This window comes from Trachurus trachurus (assembly GCF_905171665.1).
Source record: "Trachurus trachurus genome assembly, chromosome: 7".
NCBI classification, from domain to species: Eukaryota; Metazoa; Chordata; class Actinopteri; order Carangiformes; family Carangidae; genus Trachurus; species Trachurus trachurus.
This window is the reverse complement of record NC_139901.1, coordinates 32,091,693-32,114,811: the sequence shown is the minus strand read 5'-3', so window position 1 is coordinate 32,114,811 and position 23,119 is coordinate 32,091,693. Positions and strand designations below refer to the sequence as shown.

The window sequence follows — 23,119 nt, the reverse complement described above, 5'->3', positions numbered from 1 at the left end:
ACCCAGACCCTGATGATAAATAAAACAGGATCTTCATCTAAATCAAAAGTGCAGACAAACTGAAAGTATTTAAAGGGATAGTTCAACATTTTGGCAAATTGGCCCATTGCCATAATTAGAGATGCACCGATAGCAAAATTTTTGGCCGATACCGATTCCCGGTTTTAAAGGAGGTCTGACCTGCCAAAACCGTTTTTTCCGATACCGATTTTCTATCTAAGAAATAATAATAGTCGACAAGCGCTTCTGCCCCTCAGCTCTGTGTGTGTGTGTTCCTCTCTCGCACTCTGTTTAGATTAATAAACACAAATAGGCTACAAACGTACACTTTGGCCTCACGTATTTGTCAATCGTGTTTTATTTTGAAAATTGACCGGATTGTCTCGTGTTTCTTTGTGTGACTTCCTGCCAAGATTGACGCGATCGCTCGCGGCTCGTGCACAAAATAGACCAGACGCCGAAACGATCGCTGCGGGGCGCGAGCCGGCCGCGGACGATTTGGACGCCAAAATGAAAATGCCCCCGCTTCTCTGCGCTTCCGACATGTTTTCTTCCCGAGTCTTCTGCTAGTTTTTAGCTTCCCTGCTGTTTTGCTCTGGGTGCGTTTAGCTGCTACGCACCGCACATGCCGGTCAGTTTGATCGCCCAAAAACCGGAAATTACGACAGTGACCGACCGGTCACCGATTGGATATAAAACCGGCTTCTTTAATCGGCGGCCGATTGATCGGTGCATCTCTAGCCATAATCCCTATAGTCATAGCAGTAGGTTCGTTACCTTTAATTGTCGGTGCAAGCTGTTTTTAGAACGGCGGAGCAGAGCCGTGAGCTGCTCAGAGCTACGCTACGGAGGCTCATTATGGGATTTCTTGGTTTCAACTCATCAAACTCATCAAATACACAATCCAGCAACTCCAAAACGCTCTGGTGGACAAGTTGTGACCTGCACATTCACCACACTATGAGATAATAACACAACGTTACCACACAGAGTTGTTTTAGAGGGAAATTCAGGCAAAACCACTGATGCACGTTGCCTTCAGGGACAGTTTTTCATCAAGCAGTCTCTGCATTTACCCCCCCCCCCCCCCCCCTTTGTAAACTATCCCAGTGTGTAAATAGTAAATCTCTTGTCTGATACCTTGGTCAAAGTTCTCTGAGAGCTCAAGCCTCCTGGGTTTCCCATTCTTTTGCTGCTGCTGCTGCTTTGTTTCTACAATAATACACTGATGTTGAATAAAATATTGAGAAAAAGAGTGTTTCATGTTTAACTTTATGTCTTTTGGAGATCATTTCATCTTCCACTTTGGACTTTGGACTTGTGCATGATGCCGCTGTGTATTTTAGGTTGATATGCACTGTGTCTATGTCAGGACACGCGGCTCCATGAGCTGCATGACAGACTGATGATGAACAGAGCTGTTTGCTTTAAGACCGGAGCTGTTACTCATCTTTAGCCGGACGCCCACGGAAATAAATCATCTCCATTTATAGACGGTTTGATCGACTGTGAACTGATAAATATGTGAAGTGAAACACTTCCAGCTGCAGACGATGTTTCTCTGGAATAAAAGCAGCTCAACAGACTCAACAGACACCCACACATCCAGACAGGTTCCACCGACTGGACTCAGTCACGTCGTTAACAGAGGGATTCACATGTTGTTTCCAGCTACACTGTGGATGTTTGAAGGCTGTTTTCAATGTATCAATGACAGTTTCATTGGTTTAATAACCCTCCAATCATAATTAAGAATGAATGGCTTTTTTTTTTATTATGCAAACAGTTAAAAATAATCTTTAGTGGTAGTTCAATCAGTAAATCAAAAAAGAAAGAAACCATATGAATGAATTAAAAACTGGACAAATAGGAGCCTTCTGCATGCAAAAGTCATATGATTATGTATTTCATGTTTCAATACTGCTGATATTTAACTATTTATTGACCCCTGATGCACTTTATGTTTTTACCTTTTTAATTCATTTGCTGCTACAGGAAACTGCCAAATTACATTTTGTTGCATAATGCTCTTATGCAATGACAATAAACTAACTAAACTAGAAACTGGATATGATTACCAACAACTATTTACCTGATTATTAAAGGTGTACAGAAATGGCCGTTTGTCCTGTTTGTCACGCCGAGTTGTCACGAGCTGCAACACGAGTTTACCCGAGTGAGGAAAACGAATTTGATTGGTCGTTATCGAGCGGGCGGGATATTCAAAGCTTGGGGCGAGACCGAGCTCCGTGTGTGTGTGTGTGTCTCAGACGTTTGAATGACGGATGACGGATCCAATATCAGTGGCTGGTGAATCGTGTACAGCCTGACGTATAATCCGTGCGCCTGCATTATCCAATGCGGAAAAAAAAATACACACTTTCATCCCGGATTTACTCAAAAATAGAATTTTGCACAAAGTTTGGCCTACATCGTCTGAAAGATGAGTTATCACATTAATTTTATGATCCAGAGTGGGCTCAGATTAAATTTTCTTTTCTGTACACCTTTAACAACAGACGTATTTAAAAAAAAAAAAAAAAAAAAAAAAAAAAAAAGGGGGATAAGGATGTTGGGAGTGTACGATGTAACCTACATTAAGAATATTATTATGAATATGAATTGATCTTTTTTTAATATATATATATTTTATTATTTATTGCTCAGTAATTTGTTGACTAATCTGTTGGTTTAATTTATCGTTTTAATTATTTATTTTTATTACGTGGATTAATACAATATTAATTGAGTAATACAATATTATTATTATATTTTTATTAAATATTATTTATTTTTATTATTTTATTTATTTTTTTATTTATTATTTATTTTTATTTATTTTTATTAATTAATTTTCTACCTATTCAGTATTATTCATGTTTTCATTGTTATTTTCATTACTGCCATATGTTGAAGTTGCTGGATGTTGTTGGATGAATACAAAAACCAATAAATATATGTTGAAAAAAAAAAAAAAAGGTTATAATAAATATTCTACCACTTAGTTTTGCCCTACAAATCTTTTCCCTATGGGACAACATACAAACACACACAGCGTCTGGCTTCATACGTTAAATTTAACACACATACTACAACTTTGCTCATTTTCATTAACGCCGATGTGCAAAGTTACGGCCGAGGGGAAGGAGCTGCTGGAGCAGAGCGGCTCAGAAGAAACAAGTCGTCATGTACAGTATGTAACGTCACGTAAAAACATAAAGATGACAATATGTCCTCTTGACACGAGGCAAAGTAAATAATAAGCAACACAATTTGCAATGCAAAGAGGCTTTGCTCTTGTCTTTTGCTTTCCAAACAAATGTGAGCTCCTCTCGACGTCCGATTGTCTCGCCTTCATACGCAGAAAATAAGATCTTGAGACAACTGATTGTCTGGAAAACAAATACACATGTAAATCAGACGGGGGAATAAAGACACAACTCAGTAACTGCCACCAATGTCACGTCTGTCATTTGTCGTACTGTGAGAAGGTGAGGTTGTGTTGTTGTTGCTTCTCCTGATTCTGTCTGAAGATCTTCATCTGAACATGAGACACTGAATTATTCAAATATAAACAAATGTAATGATCTCCTTCTGCTTATGACCAGGGATGCAAACGGGTCAGGACCAAAAAAGAGAGGAATTTCCCAGGGGGGTGCTCACCATTAACAAATAATTACATTACAATATCACGGAAAAGTCCATTTCCAGTAGTTCAACCCCAACCAAGTATTGAGTGCATATAGATGGACATAGTTTTCAGAAGGCCAACATTTCTAGATTAGAAATGCTTAAAAAAAAAAATTCCTTTGCAATATTTACATTTTGGAGATACTGACTTTTAGGTCTTCACTGAATGTTAGTCATAATTATTACTATTAAAATAAACTGAATAAATAAAGACATGGGATGTTTCATTCAGTGTAATGGACATATAGGCCTATATAATGTGTTAGTTTCACTTTTTGAATTGAACACATTCTACATCGCCGAGGGCTTCCTTCACATCTGAAACGGGGTAGAGCTCCGTGGGAAACACCTGCCTGACACAGCAACGTATGTAGGGAACCGTGCATGTCCGCGGCCACAGCTCCACGGACATGCACGGGGGGAAAAACGGCGGCGCCGTCGCACCGACTGCACGCGGATACGCGCCGCTTTAATGAGCGTGCATGTCGCGTCTACATTGGAGGTGAATAGGAAGGCTGTTATCAGTATAATCAGAGACAACCATGAATGAGTTCGCCTCAGTTTCACGTGATTGTCACTGTCAGCCTGTTAGAAAAACATTTTACTGACCCCAGCTGAGACGCTGAGACACTGAGACCCCCCCTCCCAAAAACAAAAACAAAAACTCTTCGGATCAGAACGATTCACACAAGTCACCTAATTGGTCATGAAAAAAGCGAGTTTCGCTTTTCGGCGCGCTGTTTGCATCCCTGTATGACGGTGCAATGCAAACACAACAAAGTACAAACCAAAGCTCATCAGTACATTACAACGACTGCAAACTGGATCTGTCAGAAAACGCCCTGCAGCACCAGTCTTATCAGTGTGTGTGTGTGTGTGTGTGTGTGTGTGTGTGTGTGTAGGCACTGAAGACGTGTTGAAAGCAACAGAGATCTGAAGCGATTAGTTGATCAAATGAGAAACAGGAGTTCTAAGGAGGCCTAATCTGGATCTGGAGTTTTCCCGATCCTACTAAAAGGTTTTGAACAACACAAACTGAGGGTTTGATCCGGATTAAAACCACAGACTGACAGAATCACAGAAATCTGTTATTAGTTTTCAAGATTTGATCCAAGAATCCATTATCCCAAATCTGACCAGATGACCTTTGATCCTGCTGCTGTCAACTTCTTATATCCACCTTTTTCCGAATGTCAAAAACGTAAGCCGGTTTTGCTCTTCCGATGGAATTTTATGTTTACGTTTCCATGGTTTCGGTAGTCGCGTTAATGCATGGATTTTAAAAAAAAATCTGTAAAACGCATGGATCATCACACCAGCTTTTAACAATGGATATCACACAAATTGACATCCGCGTTAAAAGCCAGCGTTAATCCACCACTTTCCGGAGAATGACGCTGGGTGTCGCCATGACGCTCCATTCCACCGTTACTGTATTGTTGATAGCATAGACTGGTTGATAGACATCGGCCGTGATGACTTTATTTATAATCATCACGTAATTTTAATGAGAACAATACGGACGAGTTTTTAGCTTTATGTCACATTTTCACGTCACTATATCACAGTTGTGACTACTCTGATGTTTATAAAGTCTATATTGAAGCCCCGACATGAGAAATTGTTCCGCTGGTCAGTGCAAATCACACAAGATTTGCACTGACACAGGAAGAGCAGTGAACTGAGACACTGGGAGCTTCCGCTACAAACAAGCTTAAAATACAGACATATTTAATTATTTTTGGAACAATTTCTCATGTTGGGGCTTCCATACAAGAGGGACATTACATACGAGCAGCATGGAGGTATTTGGATGTTTTTTGGTGTGTCTTTTTGTTACGAAGACAGTTGGTATCCATTTGCAACCGTTATATGGACATGCACTGCTACGCCGAGACCCCCTGTAACTCAGAGAAGCCACGGAGGACTCTGAAACTTCTCCCAGCCATTAGTCCACATGAGGGGGAGGAGATAATGAGTGAAATTTGAATTTTGGGTGAACTATCCCTTTAATAGATACGTATGTTCCAAAAAAACATGAAATATTATAATTGTTTGTGTGGTATTAGGTTAAGCACATTGTACTTGTGACTTATGTAGATCACATCAAATTAAACGACCAATTAATGCAGAAAACTAAGAAATTCCAAAGGTTCACATACGTTTTCTAGCCACTCGTATCTACTATGAATCCCTGAAGATACGTCCAACAAGATGACAAAGAACCAGGCTCAACAAAGGTGGGCTGTGGGGTTTTTTGTGGGGTGGGGTTAAGAGAGGAGGAGGAGGAGGAGGAGGAGTGACCCGTGGCTGACACTCACCGCCGGCAGGAAGGTGAAGAAGTTGTACTTCTGGTTGTTGATGACGTTCCGGGGATACCTCTGCTCCCTCTTCTCCGGGTGGCCCAGCCACACGGTGCGGGGGCGGAAGTCTCCCATCCCACAGCACCGCGACCACGGGCAGCACCTGGCCACGCACACACACACACACACACACACACACACACGGTTAAAAACATTCATTATTATGTTAATAATTTATAATTTTGTGGATTTAATGAGATTATTTCAACTTAAAACACATCCTGTAGCTGTGAGAGAAAGGAGCTCCGTCCGTCTTTAATGAATTTCCTCTCACGTCTCTTTGTTAATGAGTTGCTTAGTGTAGCTACAAAACCTCAACATCAGACATTAGAGGCTGAGATCCACGGATCCACGACCGTGGAGTCGAGAGAGAAAGAGCGTGAAGCATGAAATAAATTTTTAACTCTATCTGGAAGAGGAACGGCCACTCCCTTCACTCCACCAAAACAAAACAAAACACTTCCTATCAATCAACCGAGAGCCCGGTGACCTTGTTATTAAAGGGATAGTTCAACATTTTGGCAAATTGGCCCATTGCCATAATCCCTATAGTCATAGCAGTAGGTTCGTTACCTTTAATTGTCGGTGCAAGCTGTTTTTAGAACGGCGGAGCAGAGCCGTGAGCTGCTCAGAGCTACGCTACGGAGGCTCATTATGGGATTTCTTGTTTTTTTCCTCATCAAACTCATCAAATACACAATCCAACAACTCCACAACGCTCTGGTGGACAAGTTGTGACCTGCACATTCACCACGCTATGAGATAATAACACAACGTTATGAGACAGAGTTGTTTTAGAGGGAAATACATGCAAAACCGCTGATGCGCGTTGCCTTCAGGGACAGTTTTTCAGCAAGCAGACTCTGCATTTGCCCTGTATTTACCTCGAAAACAACTCTGTCTGGTAACGTTGTGTTATTATCTCATAGCGTGGTGAATGTGCAGGTCACAACTTGTCCACGAAAGCGTTTTGGAGTTGTTGGATTGTGTATTTGATGAGTTTGATGAGGGAAACCAAGAAATTCCTTTAGCCTCCATAGCGTAGCTCTGAGCAGCTCACGGCTCTGCTCCGCCGTTCTAAAAATAACTTGCACCGACAATTAAAGGTAACGAACCTACTGCTATGACTATAGGGGTTATGGCAATGGGCCAATTTGCCAAAATGTTGAACTATCCCTTTAACAACAGACCGATGTAGGTTATAAAACTCATGACTGGACAACAAAATACAGACGTGACAAATATTCAGCTTCTATCAGCTGCAGGCAAAGTGGTTTAATCCAGAGAGAGAGATAGCAGTAAAGAGGTAATACTGGTGAGACAGAAACTATATTCACTCCTCACAGTCGGTCTGAAGTTAATTTATATATTATAGGCTTCTGTGTGAGAAACGCTGCAGAGGATGCATGAGGTCAAACGCAGCTCTGCATTAGACTGAGCTCAGTCACTGTAAAACCACTTCTGGCCTCTGCTCATCATGAGTAAGCTAATCCTCACCTTCCTGTTTGTGGAACCCACCCACACTGCAAAAATGCAAAATATTTGTCTTATTTCTAGTCAAAATGTCATTTCTAGTCAAAACAAATCTCATTCTACTTAAAATAAGACTCGTCACATTAAAAAAGTAGCTTGTTTTTAGACACTTTTTACTCCTTTCAAGCCTATTTTCATTTGAAATATGTAGAAAAATCTGATAGTGGAGCAAGTTTTGCTTTCACTGGCAGATTTTTCTACTTATTTCAAGTGAAAATGATCTAAAAACAAGTTAATTTTTAGGTGATGAGTCTTAGTTTAAGTGGAAAGAGATTAGTTTTGACTAGAAATGAGACAATAAGACAAATGTTCTTGGAAAGATTTTGAGTTTTTGCTGTAGCAGTCTCTCAAAGACTGAGCTGAGCAGTATAGTACAACTAATGACAGGAGGGTTTTTCTCTTTAAACAGACAGGAAAAGCATAAACGATATAATGACTCGAGTCCATTCAGCATCTTTGAGTTTCTAGGCTTCATGCTGCCTCACTGTGCCAGCCATCTTTAATGTTATTAGTAACACCTACGCAAGTACAAATGTCTGCTACAATCTGCTTAAGAGCTTCACAGGTGATCAAGTATCTAAGACTATGACATAGTGACAGCTCACTGCACTAATCTGTGTTTTATTTCTACAAAATAAATAAAAGTAAAACTTAAAATGACCATTTAAGATCCCCCAAAACTAAAAAAGACACATTCAGATGTCTTATTTTGTCCAAAATGTACAACCTGAAATAACGTGTGTCCAAGCAAATATCTGTTGGTAGACTTTCATGATATATTAAACATAGAAGAATATTATTGAATGGCCCCATCACTAAACGTATTGTGTCATGGGTAGGCTGTACAGTGTGGGAATAAAGTCCCAACATTACTATTTATTACTATTTATCGTACTGATGGAAATTTGCTTGAAAACAATTGAATTCATATAAAAGCTGCAAAGAGAAGTGAAAATCGTTCATTCTTCTGTTATATTTACAAAAATAATATGGTGTTCCTAAGGAATCCATCCCTGGGCCATTTCTATTCTTACTAGCTACTACGAGCTCATATTATAGAAAATAACATTATATAAAATTAAAATCTAATCTTGTGTTTTGTTATGATCCACCCTGACATGTCAGATCAGCTGCTGTTCATCCGACTGACTGAACATGAATAAGCAGAATTCAGTCCATGCCCTCATACACCTACATATTGTGCATGTTGGGCCTGTGCATATTCTCATTTGTCCAGGTCATAGTATCTCAAAGGAATTTTAAATCGAAAGCAACTGGACTTGGTTAGCTATTTGTCTAGGAAGACGTTTCACCTCTCATCCAAGAGGCTTCATCGGTTCAGTTGCTTTCGATTTAAAATTCCTTTGAGATTGTGCATGTGCATTCATTCATATTCTGCTTTATCTCCAGCTGTCTATAAAGAAACACACCTAGTCTTCCTCCATTGTTACAGCTCATGTCTATAGCAGCTGGGTGTTTGCTCTGGGTGTTTATTTATTAGAGGAGGTGACATCACAGTTGGATGTTGGATGGCTTTCAGCTTTCAGCTCCATCATCACCATCATCACATAGGCTACTATATGAGGCCTTTCCCCTTTTTAATGTCCATGCAAAACAACAGTACAGACTAGCATTGAGCCTGCAGTTTAATTCGGGTGTAATACTTTAGATTCTGGGGCTGTTATCTATCATTCCTGCCTAGTTTCTCTCTCTCTGGTCCTCCTAACCGAGCAAATATTGACATCATGGGCGTGAGATGCACTTGCTCCGGCTGCTGCTGCTGCTGCTGCACCCCGGAACAAGGATGTCTCATACCTGCTGCTAACGCTACTAGTTAGCCCCTATTTATTACGGGGATACAATAATAGCTAAACAATGTGTGTATTTCTGTTTATCTTTTGCATGCTTTTCTCTTCCCCTCTCTCTGCTAACCGCTAATTCTCCACCCCATAAACGTTAAACCCCTCCACCGCTTTGCTAGTCACCGTCCATAGATCCTCCTCCTCCTCCTCCGCCTCCTCTGGTACAAACATCGCTCCTTCCTTTCCTCCTTCTTTTTTCTTTCTTACCCATTTCTGTTTTTACTGTCGGTTCTCTTGGGCCGTCTGACCGGCTGCAGAGGGATGTTGTCGGTCATGTTATTCCCGCGGCAGGCCGAGGCCCAGACAGCCAGGCAGCCAGGCAGTCCGCTCTTCGGTCGCAGCGGGCGGAGGAGCGCTGTGAGGCGGCTGTGAGGCGGCGGTGATGGGGCGGACTAGGCTTCCGGCTTCCGCAGCTGCTGCTGTCTGACAGCCAGTCAGTCAGTCAGTAGGTCACAGTCCGTCAGTCAGTCACTCCCAGCCGGTCCAAAAGTCCGCGGCTCAGCGGTGCCTGCAGCAGCAAACACACCTCACTGACCTACATAGTCTAACGCTATACCAGGATGTGACAACACTGTCCTATTATTTATTTATTTATTGAGCAATTAGGCCTATTTGTCTCATTTCTAATATCTAATTTCTAGTCAAAACTAATCTCTTTCCACTTAAAATAAGACTCATCACCTAAAAGTCTACTTCTTTTTAGTTAATTTTCACTTGTTTCAAACAAATATTCACTTGAAATAAGTAGAAAAATCTGCCACTGAAAGCAAACTTGCTCCACTATCAGATTTTTTCTACTCATTTCAAGTGAAAATATGCTTGAAAGAAGTAAAAACTAGTAGAAACAAGGTACTTTTTATGTGGTGTTTCTTATTGAGATAGGCTACACCAGGATATGTGACAACACTGTTATTTATTTATTTATTGAGCAAGTGCAAAAACTCAAAATCTTTCTAAGAATATTTGTCCTTTTTCTTGTCAAAATGTCTCATTTCTAGTCAAAACTAATCTCTTCCCACTTGAAATAAGACTCATCACCTAAAAAAATTAACTTGTTTTAAGATCATTTTTACTTGTTTCAAACAAATATTCACTTGAAATAAGTAGAAAAATCTGCCAGTGAAAGCAAACTTGCTCCACTATCAGATTTTACTACTCATTTCAAGTGAAAATATGCTTGAAAGAAGTAAAAACTAGTAGAAACAAGCTGCTTTTTATGTGGTGTTTCTTATTGAGATAGGCTACACCAGGATGTGACAACACTGTGTTATTTATTTATTTATTGAGCAAGTGCAAAAACTCAAAATCTTTCCAAGAATATTTGTCCTTTTTCTTGTCAAAATGTCTCATTTCTAGTCAAAACGTATCTCTTTCCATTTAAAATAAGACTCATCACCTTAAAAATCAACTTCTTTTTAGATAATTTTCTCTTTTTTCAAACAAATATTCACTTGAAATAAGTAGAAAAATCTGCCAGTGAAAGCAAACTTGCTCCACTATCAGATTTTTCTACTAATTTCAAGTGAAAATATGCTTGAAAAAAGTAAAAAAAAAACTAGTAGAAACAAGCTACTTTTAATGTGATGTTTCTTATTGAGATTTGTTTTGACTAGAAATTACATTTTGACTAGAAATAAGACAAATATTCTTGGTAAGATATTTGAGTTTTTGCAGTGAATACGGGCTACAGAACCAACAATAATATGTTAGTTTTGTATGTTTTTTTTGGCACTAGCATTCACACATCACCAGTTTAGCAAGCAGCACACCTCAGCTCCGTCCACTGACCTACAAAGGCTACACCAGGATGTGACAACACTGTTATTTATTTATTGAGCAAGTAGGCTACTGCAAAAACTCAAAATCTTTCCAATATTTGTCCTTTTTCTTGTCAAAATGTCTCATTTATAATCAAAACTAATCTCTTTCCACTTAAAATAAGATTCATCACCTAAAAATTAACTTGTTTTAAGATAATTTTCACTTGTTTCAAACAAATATTCACTTGAAATAAGTAGAAAAATCTGCCAGTGAAAGAAAACTTGCTCCACTATCAGATTTTACTACTCATTTCAAGTGAAAATCAGCTTGAAAGAAGTAAGAACTAGTAGAAACAAGGTACTTTTTATGTATTCACTTGTTTCAAACAAATATTCATTTGAAATAAGTAGGCTAGAAAAATCTGCCAGTGAAAGCAAGTTTTTTGTGCTTGTAATAAGAAAGAAAAACTTGTTCCACTATCAGACTAGTACTTATTTGTGAAAAATATGCTTGAACAAGCTACTTTTTATGTGATGTTTCTTATTTTAAGTATAATGAGATTTGTTTTGACTAGAAATAAGACAAATATTCTTGGTAAGATATTTGAGTTTTTGCAGTGAATACAGGCTACAGAACCAACAATAATATGTTAGTTTGGTATGTTTTTGCACCTATTCACACATCTCCATGCATATAAAAAGAATGAGCAGAATAATTGACAATAAAACTTGATAAATTATTACAAATTAATCAAATAAACAGGCTTAGATAAAAGAAAGGAGGTGTCTCATGGAGATGTACATCTTCCATTCCTCCCAGATCTCCTGAGGCCTCATGGAAAAAGTGATGCTTTCCATGCTAAATATTTAATATAAACATAAATATTTCATAGAATAATATCATATCAATCCTCTATGATGGGGAGTCTGGTTTAAGCCTTTTTCTGTATAATTGCTATACTTAGTAGTCCAAACAAGTGTTTTCTTTTAATGCTTACAGATGTTGAATGTATGAGCCAAAATAAAGAGTTTATCCCATTTAAATTGTCTCAATCATGATTGCCATCTCTGATAAATCTAATGCTAGACAGTATTTCCTTTTGGACAGGCCCAAACAGAGGAGGTAATGACCAGTTTCCTGTGAGCCACACATCCTCCAGAGCCTGAATAAACACCAGATTTTAATATATGATACAGTTTAACTGGGTGTAAGTATTTACACGATTAAAGCAGCAATGCTTTTGCAAAATGTGTCATCATATACAATGTTTTTTTTCCTCCTAACACGCTGCACTTCAGTACAATCTGAGGTATTTACACTTGAGTGTTTCAAATTCACAGTGTTACATTTATATTTACACTAAGATACTGTATATAATGTGACATATGGATGAAATGTTTTGTTCACTATTGACCTGCACATGTCAGACCTGAGCAAAAATATTCTGGGATTTGAAGCCTCCGCAGTTCATGTACTGGAAAATATTAAATTACATATTCCCCAAAATCAGTTATTAGAAAAGTATTGACAGGAAAAAGAAGTAAAACAACGAGTTTTTGAACTACCCAACATTTTTATAACATAGTTTGAACCACAACAAACTACATTCAAATTCTGGCTAGATTTAAGCACATGAAAGATGATAATTCATATGATCGAGCACATCTTCATCATCACTGTCACTGAGTGATCCAAGATACATAATCTGATGCAGCTGCATGAGATGTTATTTTTAAAGCACTAGTATTGGGGTTGTGTAAAATCTAATTTTTAATTTCTAGTTCTCTGTGAATGTCAAATGAGGTGTAGAAACATTAACAGTTACAACTCAGTCCAGTGAAAAGTCTCAGAAGTCTCAGTAAAAGACTGCAGACAGGTGTTTATAAGCAGAGGTACAGTATAAAAACAGGTTTGAGGATTTGCAGCTGAGGAAGTGGAAAAAGGGATCGCTGGGTGAATGTACACTACTGTAGCAAAAAAACAACATTGTTTTATTAGAAATGGCCACAGTGACCTGAATTTGCATGCCACAGCTTTAACCTAAGACCGATGTAACAGCAGCACAGCAACAGTCACCACCACCACCACCACTAGTCCACTGTGATGCTTCAATTTTATGCATCAAACTTTGTCATTTGCATTACTGTAATTCATATTTTGTTCTTTTTTATGTTGTCCATGAATGCATCAAATCAAAGTTGTATCAAAACGTACCACTGAATTAAGTTTAAAGTGATCTCAGTTCCTCTCATTGGCTGTTGATACAATGATAGCTATGTATTTCATCATGCTAGACATGGAAAGCGAAAGGCCACTGCATAATTGATTTAAAATAGATTGTTGTCATGCATGACTGGAGAGGATGTTTCAGTTGTGGATGCAAATATGTTTTGTGCTGAGGATGCAAAATAGCAAAGAGGTGAGTGGCAAGAACAGAAAGTCTTGAGTCATCTGAAGGTGAACTGGCCTACATGAAGGATTTAATATACAAAGTGTTCTGTGCTGCTGGCAGAGAATATAGAGAATAAGATGTTAAGTGGCTCCAACAATGACAGGAAAACTAATTATTGAAAAAGTCACCCTGATTTTATTTCTCAAAAATCAGAAAACATTTAGGAGAAGGAAACATTTGGGGGAGAAAAAAAAACAACGAACAAAAACAAAAGAACATTTACATTTACATTGTAAACAGGCCAAATTGGCTCAACATTACTTGAATTGTAGAGACAACTTGAAAGCAGTTTTGACATGGTTTGCTAAAGAAAGGCACAACTTGGCAAATGCATATCGATAAGGAATGTACAGCAGGGGGCCTACGAAGTACTCTTGACCGTTCTGAGTTGTGTAAAGTGTCCAGTGATACATTCAGTACTGTTCCAACTCAGCAGGTTGAGAATGACAAATCTTTATCGCATGCTCACGAATGTATCAGAAAATATATAGAAACATTGCATTGAGAGTAGGGGGCACAGAGGACAGCTAAGAATTAACGAAAATAAAATAAAATAAAAATAAAAATAAACACGAGGTAGAACTTACCCCCTAAACTCAAGCATTTTGTGTATTATAAATAAATTAATGATGCTACAAGCTGGTACGTCTGACAGTTGCTATAAATGGTTGTTTTTAAATGAAATCAAATGGCAGTCGGGTAAAAGTTGACAAAATTGTTGATTTGCCCCTTTTCCCCCACATTTTAGCCATCACAATAAAAAAAGAGCAGTGAAATTGAAATGCAACTATAAAAAAAAGAAGAAGTAGATTGAACTGAAATAAAGTGCAGGCATGAGAACATTAAGCATTTAATAGCTTTTAGAGCTCAGCCAACTAAATTTGACTCTGCAGATTTACAAGTGGAGTATGTATGTGTTTATGTTCAACTGAAACTATGAGATACATGCCGTCCTACACTATACAACACACTAATTTAATCAGTCTAACAGAGCCTTCATAACAACCTAATGGTGCAGTGAAAGACAACAGCAACACCAAAGTTCAGATTAGGCACTTCTGAGTCAAAAAGGTTCGAGTCATTAACTGTTGTATATCGTAGCGTGAAATGCAACCCAAAAAGATGCAACGCCTATTTTGTAATCTGCATTTTCCAAAACTGATGACTCAACTGTTGCGACTTGCTTTAACAGACAAGACACAAGAATAATCTGCCAGTCTGATCAAATAGCCCCTTCAAAATGAGACATGATAATGACATTTACCACTACAAAAAATGAACAATGTCTTAAAATCTATGGCACACCATAGGAGGGAGAAGTAGTCATTATAGACACATATGGTTAACTACGCCATTATTTCCGAACACTGAGACATTGTGTCATGCCCTGAAACGTTTCCTATTAAAGTCAAAAATCCTTCAGTATCAAGGAGACAAGTCTGAATTAAAGCAGTTTCAAGTAAGTTATACATTCAAACTTCTGGATAGACAGCAAAACAAAAAAAGTCACAGGAAAAAAATACCCGCATATATATTTATATAAAATAAAATACAACTACAGTAGTTATATCAGGTTCAACTAAAAAAATAACACTTGAATCGTTCAGATCAGGAGGAGAGAGACAGTCGCAATGTAGTTACTGGAAAAATTCAACCAATCTAAGCAGAACTCTACAAGGTTTTCTCTGAAAGTTGATTGTACCTCATTCAAAAACAAAAAAAAGGAGACATTCAAAAAACTGGCAGGTGGCCCCAAAAAGGAAACCTAGTTAACTGCAATTTTACCCTCCTCCATGAAATGTGGGAACTGGGATTTTGGCACACCGCTGTCCGAGCTGTTCTTCTCGATCTCCGCCACGGAGGCGGCGGGAAGGCCGGAGTGCGAGCCGTCCATCTTCATGAGGCCGCCGGTGGAGCCGATGAGCGGCCCGCCGGCGGGGCTCCCCGGCAACGGGATGCCGCCGCCCTGGATGACGGAGATCTCGTTGGTCTTCATGGTCAGGCCGCCACTGAAGGCGGCCGCGGCGGCGTACTGGTTCCACAGGGACGGGTCAAAGTTCACCGACGGCGGCGGGGAGCCCAGCTCTTTGGGCGCCGCCTGCATGAGCTCCGGCAGCAGCTTGGCCTCGGCGCTCATCGCCATCAGCGCCATGGGGTTGTCCAGAGAGAGACGCTGGCCGCGCCGCGACGAGGTGTTCCACATGTGAGTGCCGATGTGCACCTGAAAAACAAGATGGTGGCAATTAAAATCTCAGCTAAAAAACTTGATTAGGGCTGCAAATGGGGTGGAAAATTTACAGTATATTTCCGTTTCCATGGGAAGTTAAAGGGATAGTTTACACCCAAAATTGAAATTTCACTCAATTATCTATCTACTCCCCCTCATGTGGACTAAGGGCTGGGAGAAGTTTCAGAGTCCTCCGTGGCTTCTCTGAGTTACAGGGGGTCTCGGCGTAGCAGTGCATGTCCATATGACGGTTGCAAATGGATACCAGCTGTCTTCGTAACAAAAAGACACACCAAAAAACATCCAAATACCTCCATGCTGCTCGTATGTAATGTCCCTCTTGTATTGAAGCCCCAAAATGTGAAATTGTCCCGAAAAAAATTAATAAGTCTATATTTCAAGCTTGTTTTGTAGCAGAAGCTTCTCGGGACAAGTTCGCATTTCGGGGCTTCAATACAAGAGGGACATTACATACGAGCAGCATGGAGGTATTTGGATGTTTGTTGGTGTGTCTTTTTGTTACGAAGACAGTTGGTATCCATTTGCAACCGTTATATGGACATGCACTGCTACGCCGAGACCCCCTGTAACTCAGAGAAGCCACGGAGGACTCTGAAACTTCTCCCAGCCCTTAGTCCACATGAGGGGGAGTAGATAATGAGTGCAATTTCAATTTTGGGTGAACTGTCCCTTTAAGCCAGGGAATTTTGGAAATATTCCAAATTGGAAACTTTCCATGGGAATTATTGGGAATTTATGTGAATTAACTGGAAATTTTAGGTAATTTAAACAAACTGCATCATGTAAATATTTTTGTTTTATCATAAGCAGACATCCATGTAAAATAATGCAATTAAAAAACATGACATTTCAACAGATTTATTTGTGCGTAGAACTTTATCAAGTGTTAATTCTTGTATGAACAATCAGTTATTTTACTGAACAACAAAAATATGAATGTTGAGTAAAATATTATCCCCCAGAACCCCCACCCCCACAGAATTAAAAAGTAAAATGACCACCAACAGTGTGGAAATCATCTGTGCATGTGATGGAGGAATAGCATGTAGATATTCAAGTGGACTTGCATTAAATCTGGTTGTTTCAGCCAAGATTATGCTGCAATATATTTTTAAACTATATTCAAGTTCCCTGTTAAAGGCCAAACTTCAATTTTGTAAATTTTGGATTTATTCCCATTCATTCCCATATAGTCCTGTTAATTCCCATGGAAATCTATTCAGCACGTTTGGAGACGGTGGTTTCTCACCTTTAGATTTCCCTTGGTGGTGAACGCTCTGCCGCAGATGTGGCAGCCGAAGGGCTTCTCCCCCGTGTGCGTGCGCTCGTGGATCTGCAAGGCACTAGCAGATGAGAAGTTCTTGCCGCAGGCGTTGCACACGTGCTGCTTGGATGATCGTCGAGGCGCGGAGGAGATGGAGGGGTTGCTCACGGTCGTTCCCTGAGGCATGTGGGAGCTGAACAGACCGTGAGGACCCAACGGATTCTCTTGAGGGAGCTTCATCTCCAAACTGGCCAGACTCGGAGGTAGCCTCATGAACGACATGTTGCTATGAACTGTGGACACATGGAGGAGAAGAGAATTATTTTTAAACCCAATCAACTTCAGCGACTTGACTGCCTTTAAAATATATTTATATAAACATTGATAATAATAAAAACTCACCATAGTCTCCATTTGTGAAGGGGAGGCCAGGTTCTTCTTTGATGGGTTTGGGCGTGAAGCTGCTGGACGCCGTGAGGTCGAGGGCTCCACCTGACTCAATGCCGTCCAGAGCGCCGCCCTCGGATTCAGATTTCGACCCGCTCCCGGCCGATTCGTCCACAGCAGACTCGGGAGATTTAATGCTGCTACTGCTGTGGTGGTGGTGGTTGTTCACGGGGGAGGACGAGTGAAAAGACATGGCCGAGTCGGAGATGGCAGGACTGCGGCCGTTCTGATATTCTGGGAGATCTCTGGGAGCCGACGGGGATTCCTTGGACGTCCCCTCGCTCTCCGAGGCAGTGCTGCTCTGTCGTTTCAGTGCAAGAGCAGAGGTGAGGTTCTTCAAAACGTCCAGGCTGGAAAAGGCAACGGGGGCGACGACGGGGGCAACAAGCTTCTTTGGTTGTCCTTCAGAGGCAGGTGGGAGTGGGAGGGGGAGGGGGTCTGAGGTCTCGTTTGGCTTCTGCAAGTTCAACAACTCCTGGTCGTGTTCCTCGACTTTCGCTTCAAACCCGTTGGTATCCATGGGCTTCTCGTCGTCCGGCAGAGACGGCTCCATCGCTTCGGCTGCTTCAAACTGGTTTTCTGGCATCGGGGTGTTGGGGATTTGCCCGCCCATGTGCATGCGAATGTGCTGCTGCAGGACCACGGCGTTGGTGAACTTCTTCTGGCAGATGGGACACGAGTGCTGCATCTTCAGAGGGGTGTTGGCCCTGTGCACGCCGTAGTGGGCCTTGAGGTTGCCCTTGGTGGAGAACGCACGGCCGCAGATTTTGCACTTGTAGGGCCTCTCGCCGGTGTGCGTGCGGTAATGCATCTTGAGCGAGCTCTGGCAACTGAGCACCCGGTGGCAGATCACGCACTCGTTGGGGTCGCTGGTCCTCTTCTCCAGGCCGTCCACCATCTGCTGGAGTTTTGCCGTTCCCGAGCTCTGTTCTCCCGGGTGGCCGTTCCCGTTCATATGATGCAGCGCTCCCAGCAGGTCTTTAGCATCCTTCGGAGGAGTCGGATCGAGTCCCGTCTCGTGGCCAAACACGTTAGAGGGAACAGACGGAGAACAGTCGCTCGTCGATGGGGAGGGTCTCTGGGAAAACGGGTTGTCTCCTCCTCCGAAGCCGTCAAATGTCGTCTTGAATGCTGGGATGGATGATGGGTGGAAGCCAGGAGGAGGAGGAGGAGGGTGGCTGATAATGGGCTTCATTTCCATCATGTTCGACTCGTCCATGGGCACGGACATGCCGAAGGGAATGCCGCTACTGGTGGCGATGTTGTCGAGGTGTTCTGGCACAGGATGGGGGTTCATGCCTATGTTCGGATACTTGTCTCTGTGCCTCTGGAAATGCACTTTAAGGTTTCCTTTGGTCGTGAAGCGGTTTCCGCAAATGTTACACTTGAAGGGCCGCTCGCCGGTGTGAGAGCGCAAGTGAATCTGGAGAGCGCTGTCGTTGCCAAAGGTCTTCCCGCAGTATTTACACTTGTGCTTGTAGAGCGAGTCGCCGCCGCTGCCGCCGCCGCCGTTCTTTGATTCCGACGGTAGGCTCAGCATCTTCGCCTTCACCTTTTTGGAGGAGTCGATCCCCGCTTGGAGCCCGTTGAAGGTGCTGGAGAAGCCCATGATACCCGGCGACTGGGGCAGTAGTGCTGGTAAACGACTGGCCAGATCTGGGATGCCCTTCAAAATGTCTGTTTTAGCGGTTACTGCCCCCAGTCCTCCGGGCAGAGAGGTAGGGATGCTAGCGGGCAGAGGTAGTTTACCTTGTTTCATCGTCTCCATAGAAAGGCTCTGGCTGCCAGTCCGTTTGCCTATCAGAGCCGCTGCAGCAGACAGCTGTTGAGACAGATGTGCACCGAGAGCTTTCAGAGGGTCCATCGCTGCCCCGACCGCCGACTGAAGACCCTGCGGAGTCATCATGGCCACCTGGATTCTGATCTGTTCTGTGAGCTGGATCTGCTGTAGCTGCTGCTGCTGCAGACACACCAGCTGCTCCAAGATCATCGGGATGGAATGCATGGCGTCTTCGGACGAGTTCAACGACGCTTTACTGGACGAATGTTGGGAGACGGCGACCTTAGTGTCCGCCATTGTTTCAAGAGTGACGTTTGAATCTTGCATTTTGGGCGAGGGGTGGTGGAAATTCATCTCCGGACTCTCGGACATCTCTGTGTGATCTTGGTGTCCCGAATCATCTGCGTTCATGCTCAGCTCTTCCTCCGTTCGGTCCAGGTGGTCTGCGTTGATATTCGTTAGGGAATGACTGCTGGACTGGCTGTCGTCGTGGTCACTGGTGGTGAGGCCTTCAGGCGAACCATGCGAATATTCCTCGGGCACCTCGTTGCCATCTCCGTCTTTCATGATGACCACTTGCTGACTTTTAGTGCAATTTTTCTCATGCTCAAGAAATTCGGTTTCATCGAAGAATTCGGCACAACACTTGTTGCAGACCTTGGTCTCGTCCATCCTGAACCTCTTCACATCGCCTCCGGTCTCCTCGCCTTGATCGTCTCGGAGAATCCCTGAAACGAGAAGAAGATGACAGGATTTAAAAATCAACGCTTTTCATTTCTAACAGTATACATATTTTATTTCATGTTGTTCAGTGTCAGTTATGTTGTTTTGAATTTGAAAGAGGCACACACAATGAGCACACAATGTCGTGTCCATGACCTGGCCATATGACTTCAATAATTGATTTACATTGAGATAACTCAAATGGGCAGTTTTAAAACAGCTTCAGTTTAACATGATTTAAATTAAAAAAAAAAAAGAATCAATTATGATATTTGACAGAATTGCATGTTTAGAAAACTGCAGTACTGTTAGTGTGTGTTTGAGTGTTTATTTTAAATCTTGAAATCATTGTAATTTACAGTAACTTTAAAACTTTTTTAGATTTGAGTTTTGTTGGGATGCATACTCTTGTAAAATAAAATGTCCCTCTTGAAATTTGCCCCCTCCCACTAGGTCACTTGCACTGGGCTGTAAAAGAATTTGAATTTGCCCATTGTCCACAGGGCCAGCAGAGGGCAATCATCTACCTTTTGACATTACTCAGTCAGAACAATGTCCACAAAGACAAAAGGGACACAGGGCATTAAATTACTGTGTTTCTGAAACAAGCCTCCCCCCCTCAACCACTTGCTAAACATCAGATCAGTTTCCAGTATCACTTGTGGAGGAAAACTGGTGACTGATCCCAGACTAAAATCCAGTCAAAAGGTTTGCTCCTCATTAAGCACTAGATATCTACACTCAGTCCAGATAAGAGTGGGTTTACAATGCAAAAAACTCAGACTCAAAAGGAAATAGGCCAGTACTCAAATGTTGATTAACCTTCAAGTATTTTCACAGCCTGTGAAAGCCTTGATAAGTGCTCCAAGTGTGCATTTTAATTTGTCTGCTAACCAAGAGGCCATTTCACAACTGGGTGTATTGTTAAATGCTAATGCCCAAAGGAGAAAAAAAAGGGGGAAGACCACCTGTTTGCATTTGCCCAAGGAAACTGTTGGACTTGTTAATTGCTCACCAGGAGGCATTGAAGCGGTGTAACACAAAAGAGAAAGAAAGAAAAAAAAGTTGCAAACTGCATCACATTTGGATCCATGAGGAAACACTAAGCATGGCTCAGCAGCAACCACCCACCCACACACTGTAGCCTGGCGATGCAGCCAGATTGATGGATTAAATTTGGACACATATGGTGCAGATTGAGAATACTAACCACTGAGTTTCACATTCAAATCACAATTTATCGATTATGAAACCAAAAAAATAAAGAGAAGAGGAGGCAACGCTTCGGTTTTACCACTTGACGGCGCATGACCTGCATCCAATCACCTTTAGTGGGGTACATGACACGAGGTCAGACTAAACACTCAATCTACACCAAGAAAAGTTAGATTTTATAACACAGTCATGTTCTCAGTGGCAGATACACATCGAAACACCCTGATTACCCCCCACTCTGCCCCACCCTGCCCCCTCCTCCTGCCCCCGAAACAGCGGGTTATCCAAAGTTTCCCTAATTATAAGGTGAGGTCTTATCCACTCACTGCAGGGCTGGGACTTGCTTGCATATGGCAACACCAAAAAAAAAAACGCATGCACCCCCACCCAGTCTCCACAAAAAGGCCACTGGCTCCATCCCCCACCTCTCCACATATGTACGAAAGGAAACAGTCATGCATTAAACTGGGGGATTTATTGCCTTTAGGTCAGCTTACTCCAGAGTCACATTTCAGACAGTTTTTGGAACCTTTTGTTTCCTAAAAAAATAAGACAAAAAAAACTTCAACTTCTGCGCAGTTTCGCAAATAAACCCCACTAAAAAAAAAAATCATAATTTCAAAAAAAGATAAACACATATTACATTAAATATATTAAAATTACAACAATGGCTACTGTAACAATATCGACTCTAAACGCCATCTTCAGATCAATACGTGCGCACTTTAATGAGCCATTTCATTGGAAAAGTGGATGTTTCATGATTTGAGTTGTGTGTGTGGTTTATCATTTTGATTTCATTCATCACCAAGCACACACACACGTTGCCTGTTCACTCGCTCTTTTGCTACACAACTTCCTCAACTAGTCCACAAAGTAGCTTCTAAAACACCAACAGGTTCAAACAACTGAAAGTTCAAAGAGATTCACAGACTTTCAACTTTTTTATTTTTAAACCACGATGAAGCAGCGACACGGAGAGGAAACTCTCTGCTGCTGGACCCGACATGGAAATCACACTACAACTCCGAAATAAAAGGATGAAGATGCTCAAAAAATAGAAGCTTTACATTGTTGCGTGTTGAAGCATCGCCCTGTGAAACACCTGCATTGTGTTTAAAATCAGCTTTTTAAACGTCTGCGTCCTGTGGCTCAACTGGTTTCAACGCAACAGGTCAAAGTGCGAGAGGAACAATGTTTTAAAAAGGAAAAGGTCAGACCCCCCGTCCAAAAAAAAAAAAAAAAGTTTCCACTTTCCACATCAAATATCGATAGCTTCTCTCTTTCTTTTTTTGTGGATAGTCCGCTTCCATGTATCGTTGTAGGAGGCTACATGTGTGTGTTTGTGTGTGTGCGTAGTGGTGTAAAAACTTACCATTTTCCAGCGAGCCAGGCTCGTCGGAGTTGATGTGCTGCGGTTTGGCTTGTTTGCGCCTCGACATGGTTCAACCATCAGGAGCTACAGAGTTACATACAAACAGATTGTTTCCTTCTTCCTTTCCTCGACCTTCTTCTCCTCTACAAATTCTTCTGCTTGAGGGGGAAAATTAGCCCCTCTCTCTCAAGTAAGAAGGAGGCTAGAAATGCGCATGTCAACGTAATTATTATTATCAATAATGCATTGCGATTTATCACGGTCCTCTGACAGCTGATTGGCTCCAGTCCAAGTGGCTCACACATTATTCAAATCATGGGGCTTTTCCTATTGATGAGCGCAGGAGGGGGAGGGAGGAGGGAGGGGGCGGGAGGAGCCATGCGAGTGGATGCAGAGCAGGATGGAG

At 41.5% G+C, this 23,119-nt stretch overlaps 2 protein-coding genes across 2 annotated transcripts in view; both read right to left on the bottom strand.

Annotated features, from left to right (window-relative positions):
* The window catches only part of atp9a (ATPase phospholipid transporting 9A), a 75,537-nt gene extending 65,704 nt beyond the window's left edge, over nucleotides 1-9,833 (bottom strand). Inside the window, exons 1-2 of the mRNA XM_083975279.1 lie at nucleotides 9,656-9,833; nucleotides 6,012-6,156 (exon numbers count right to left, since the gene is read on the bottom strand). Coding sequence (XP_083831405.1) covers nucleotides 6,012-6,156; nucleotides 9,656-9,723 — 213 coding nt within the window. The 5' untranslated portion in view covers nucleotides 9,724-9,833. The remainder of the gene's footprint in view (nucleotides 1-6,011; nucleotides 6,157-9,655) is intronic.
* A 5,593-nt stretch (nucleotides 9,834-15,426) lies between these two features.
* sall4 (spalt-like transcription factor 4) lies at nucleotides 15,427-22,780 on the bottom strand (the record flags this gene model as incomplete). Its single annotated transcript, XM_083975278.1, has 4 exons — nucleotides 15,427-15,882; nucleotides 17,159-17,466; nucleotides 17,576-20,128; nucleotides 22,714-22,780. The coding sequence occupies 4 exons, from the start codon at nucleotides 22,778-22,780 to the stop codon at nucleotides 15,427-15,429; spliced, it is 3,384 nt and encodes a 1,127-aa protein (XP_083831404.1).
* Nucleotides 22,781-23,119: the final 339 nt, after the last annotated feature.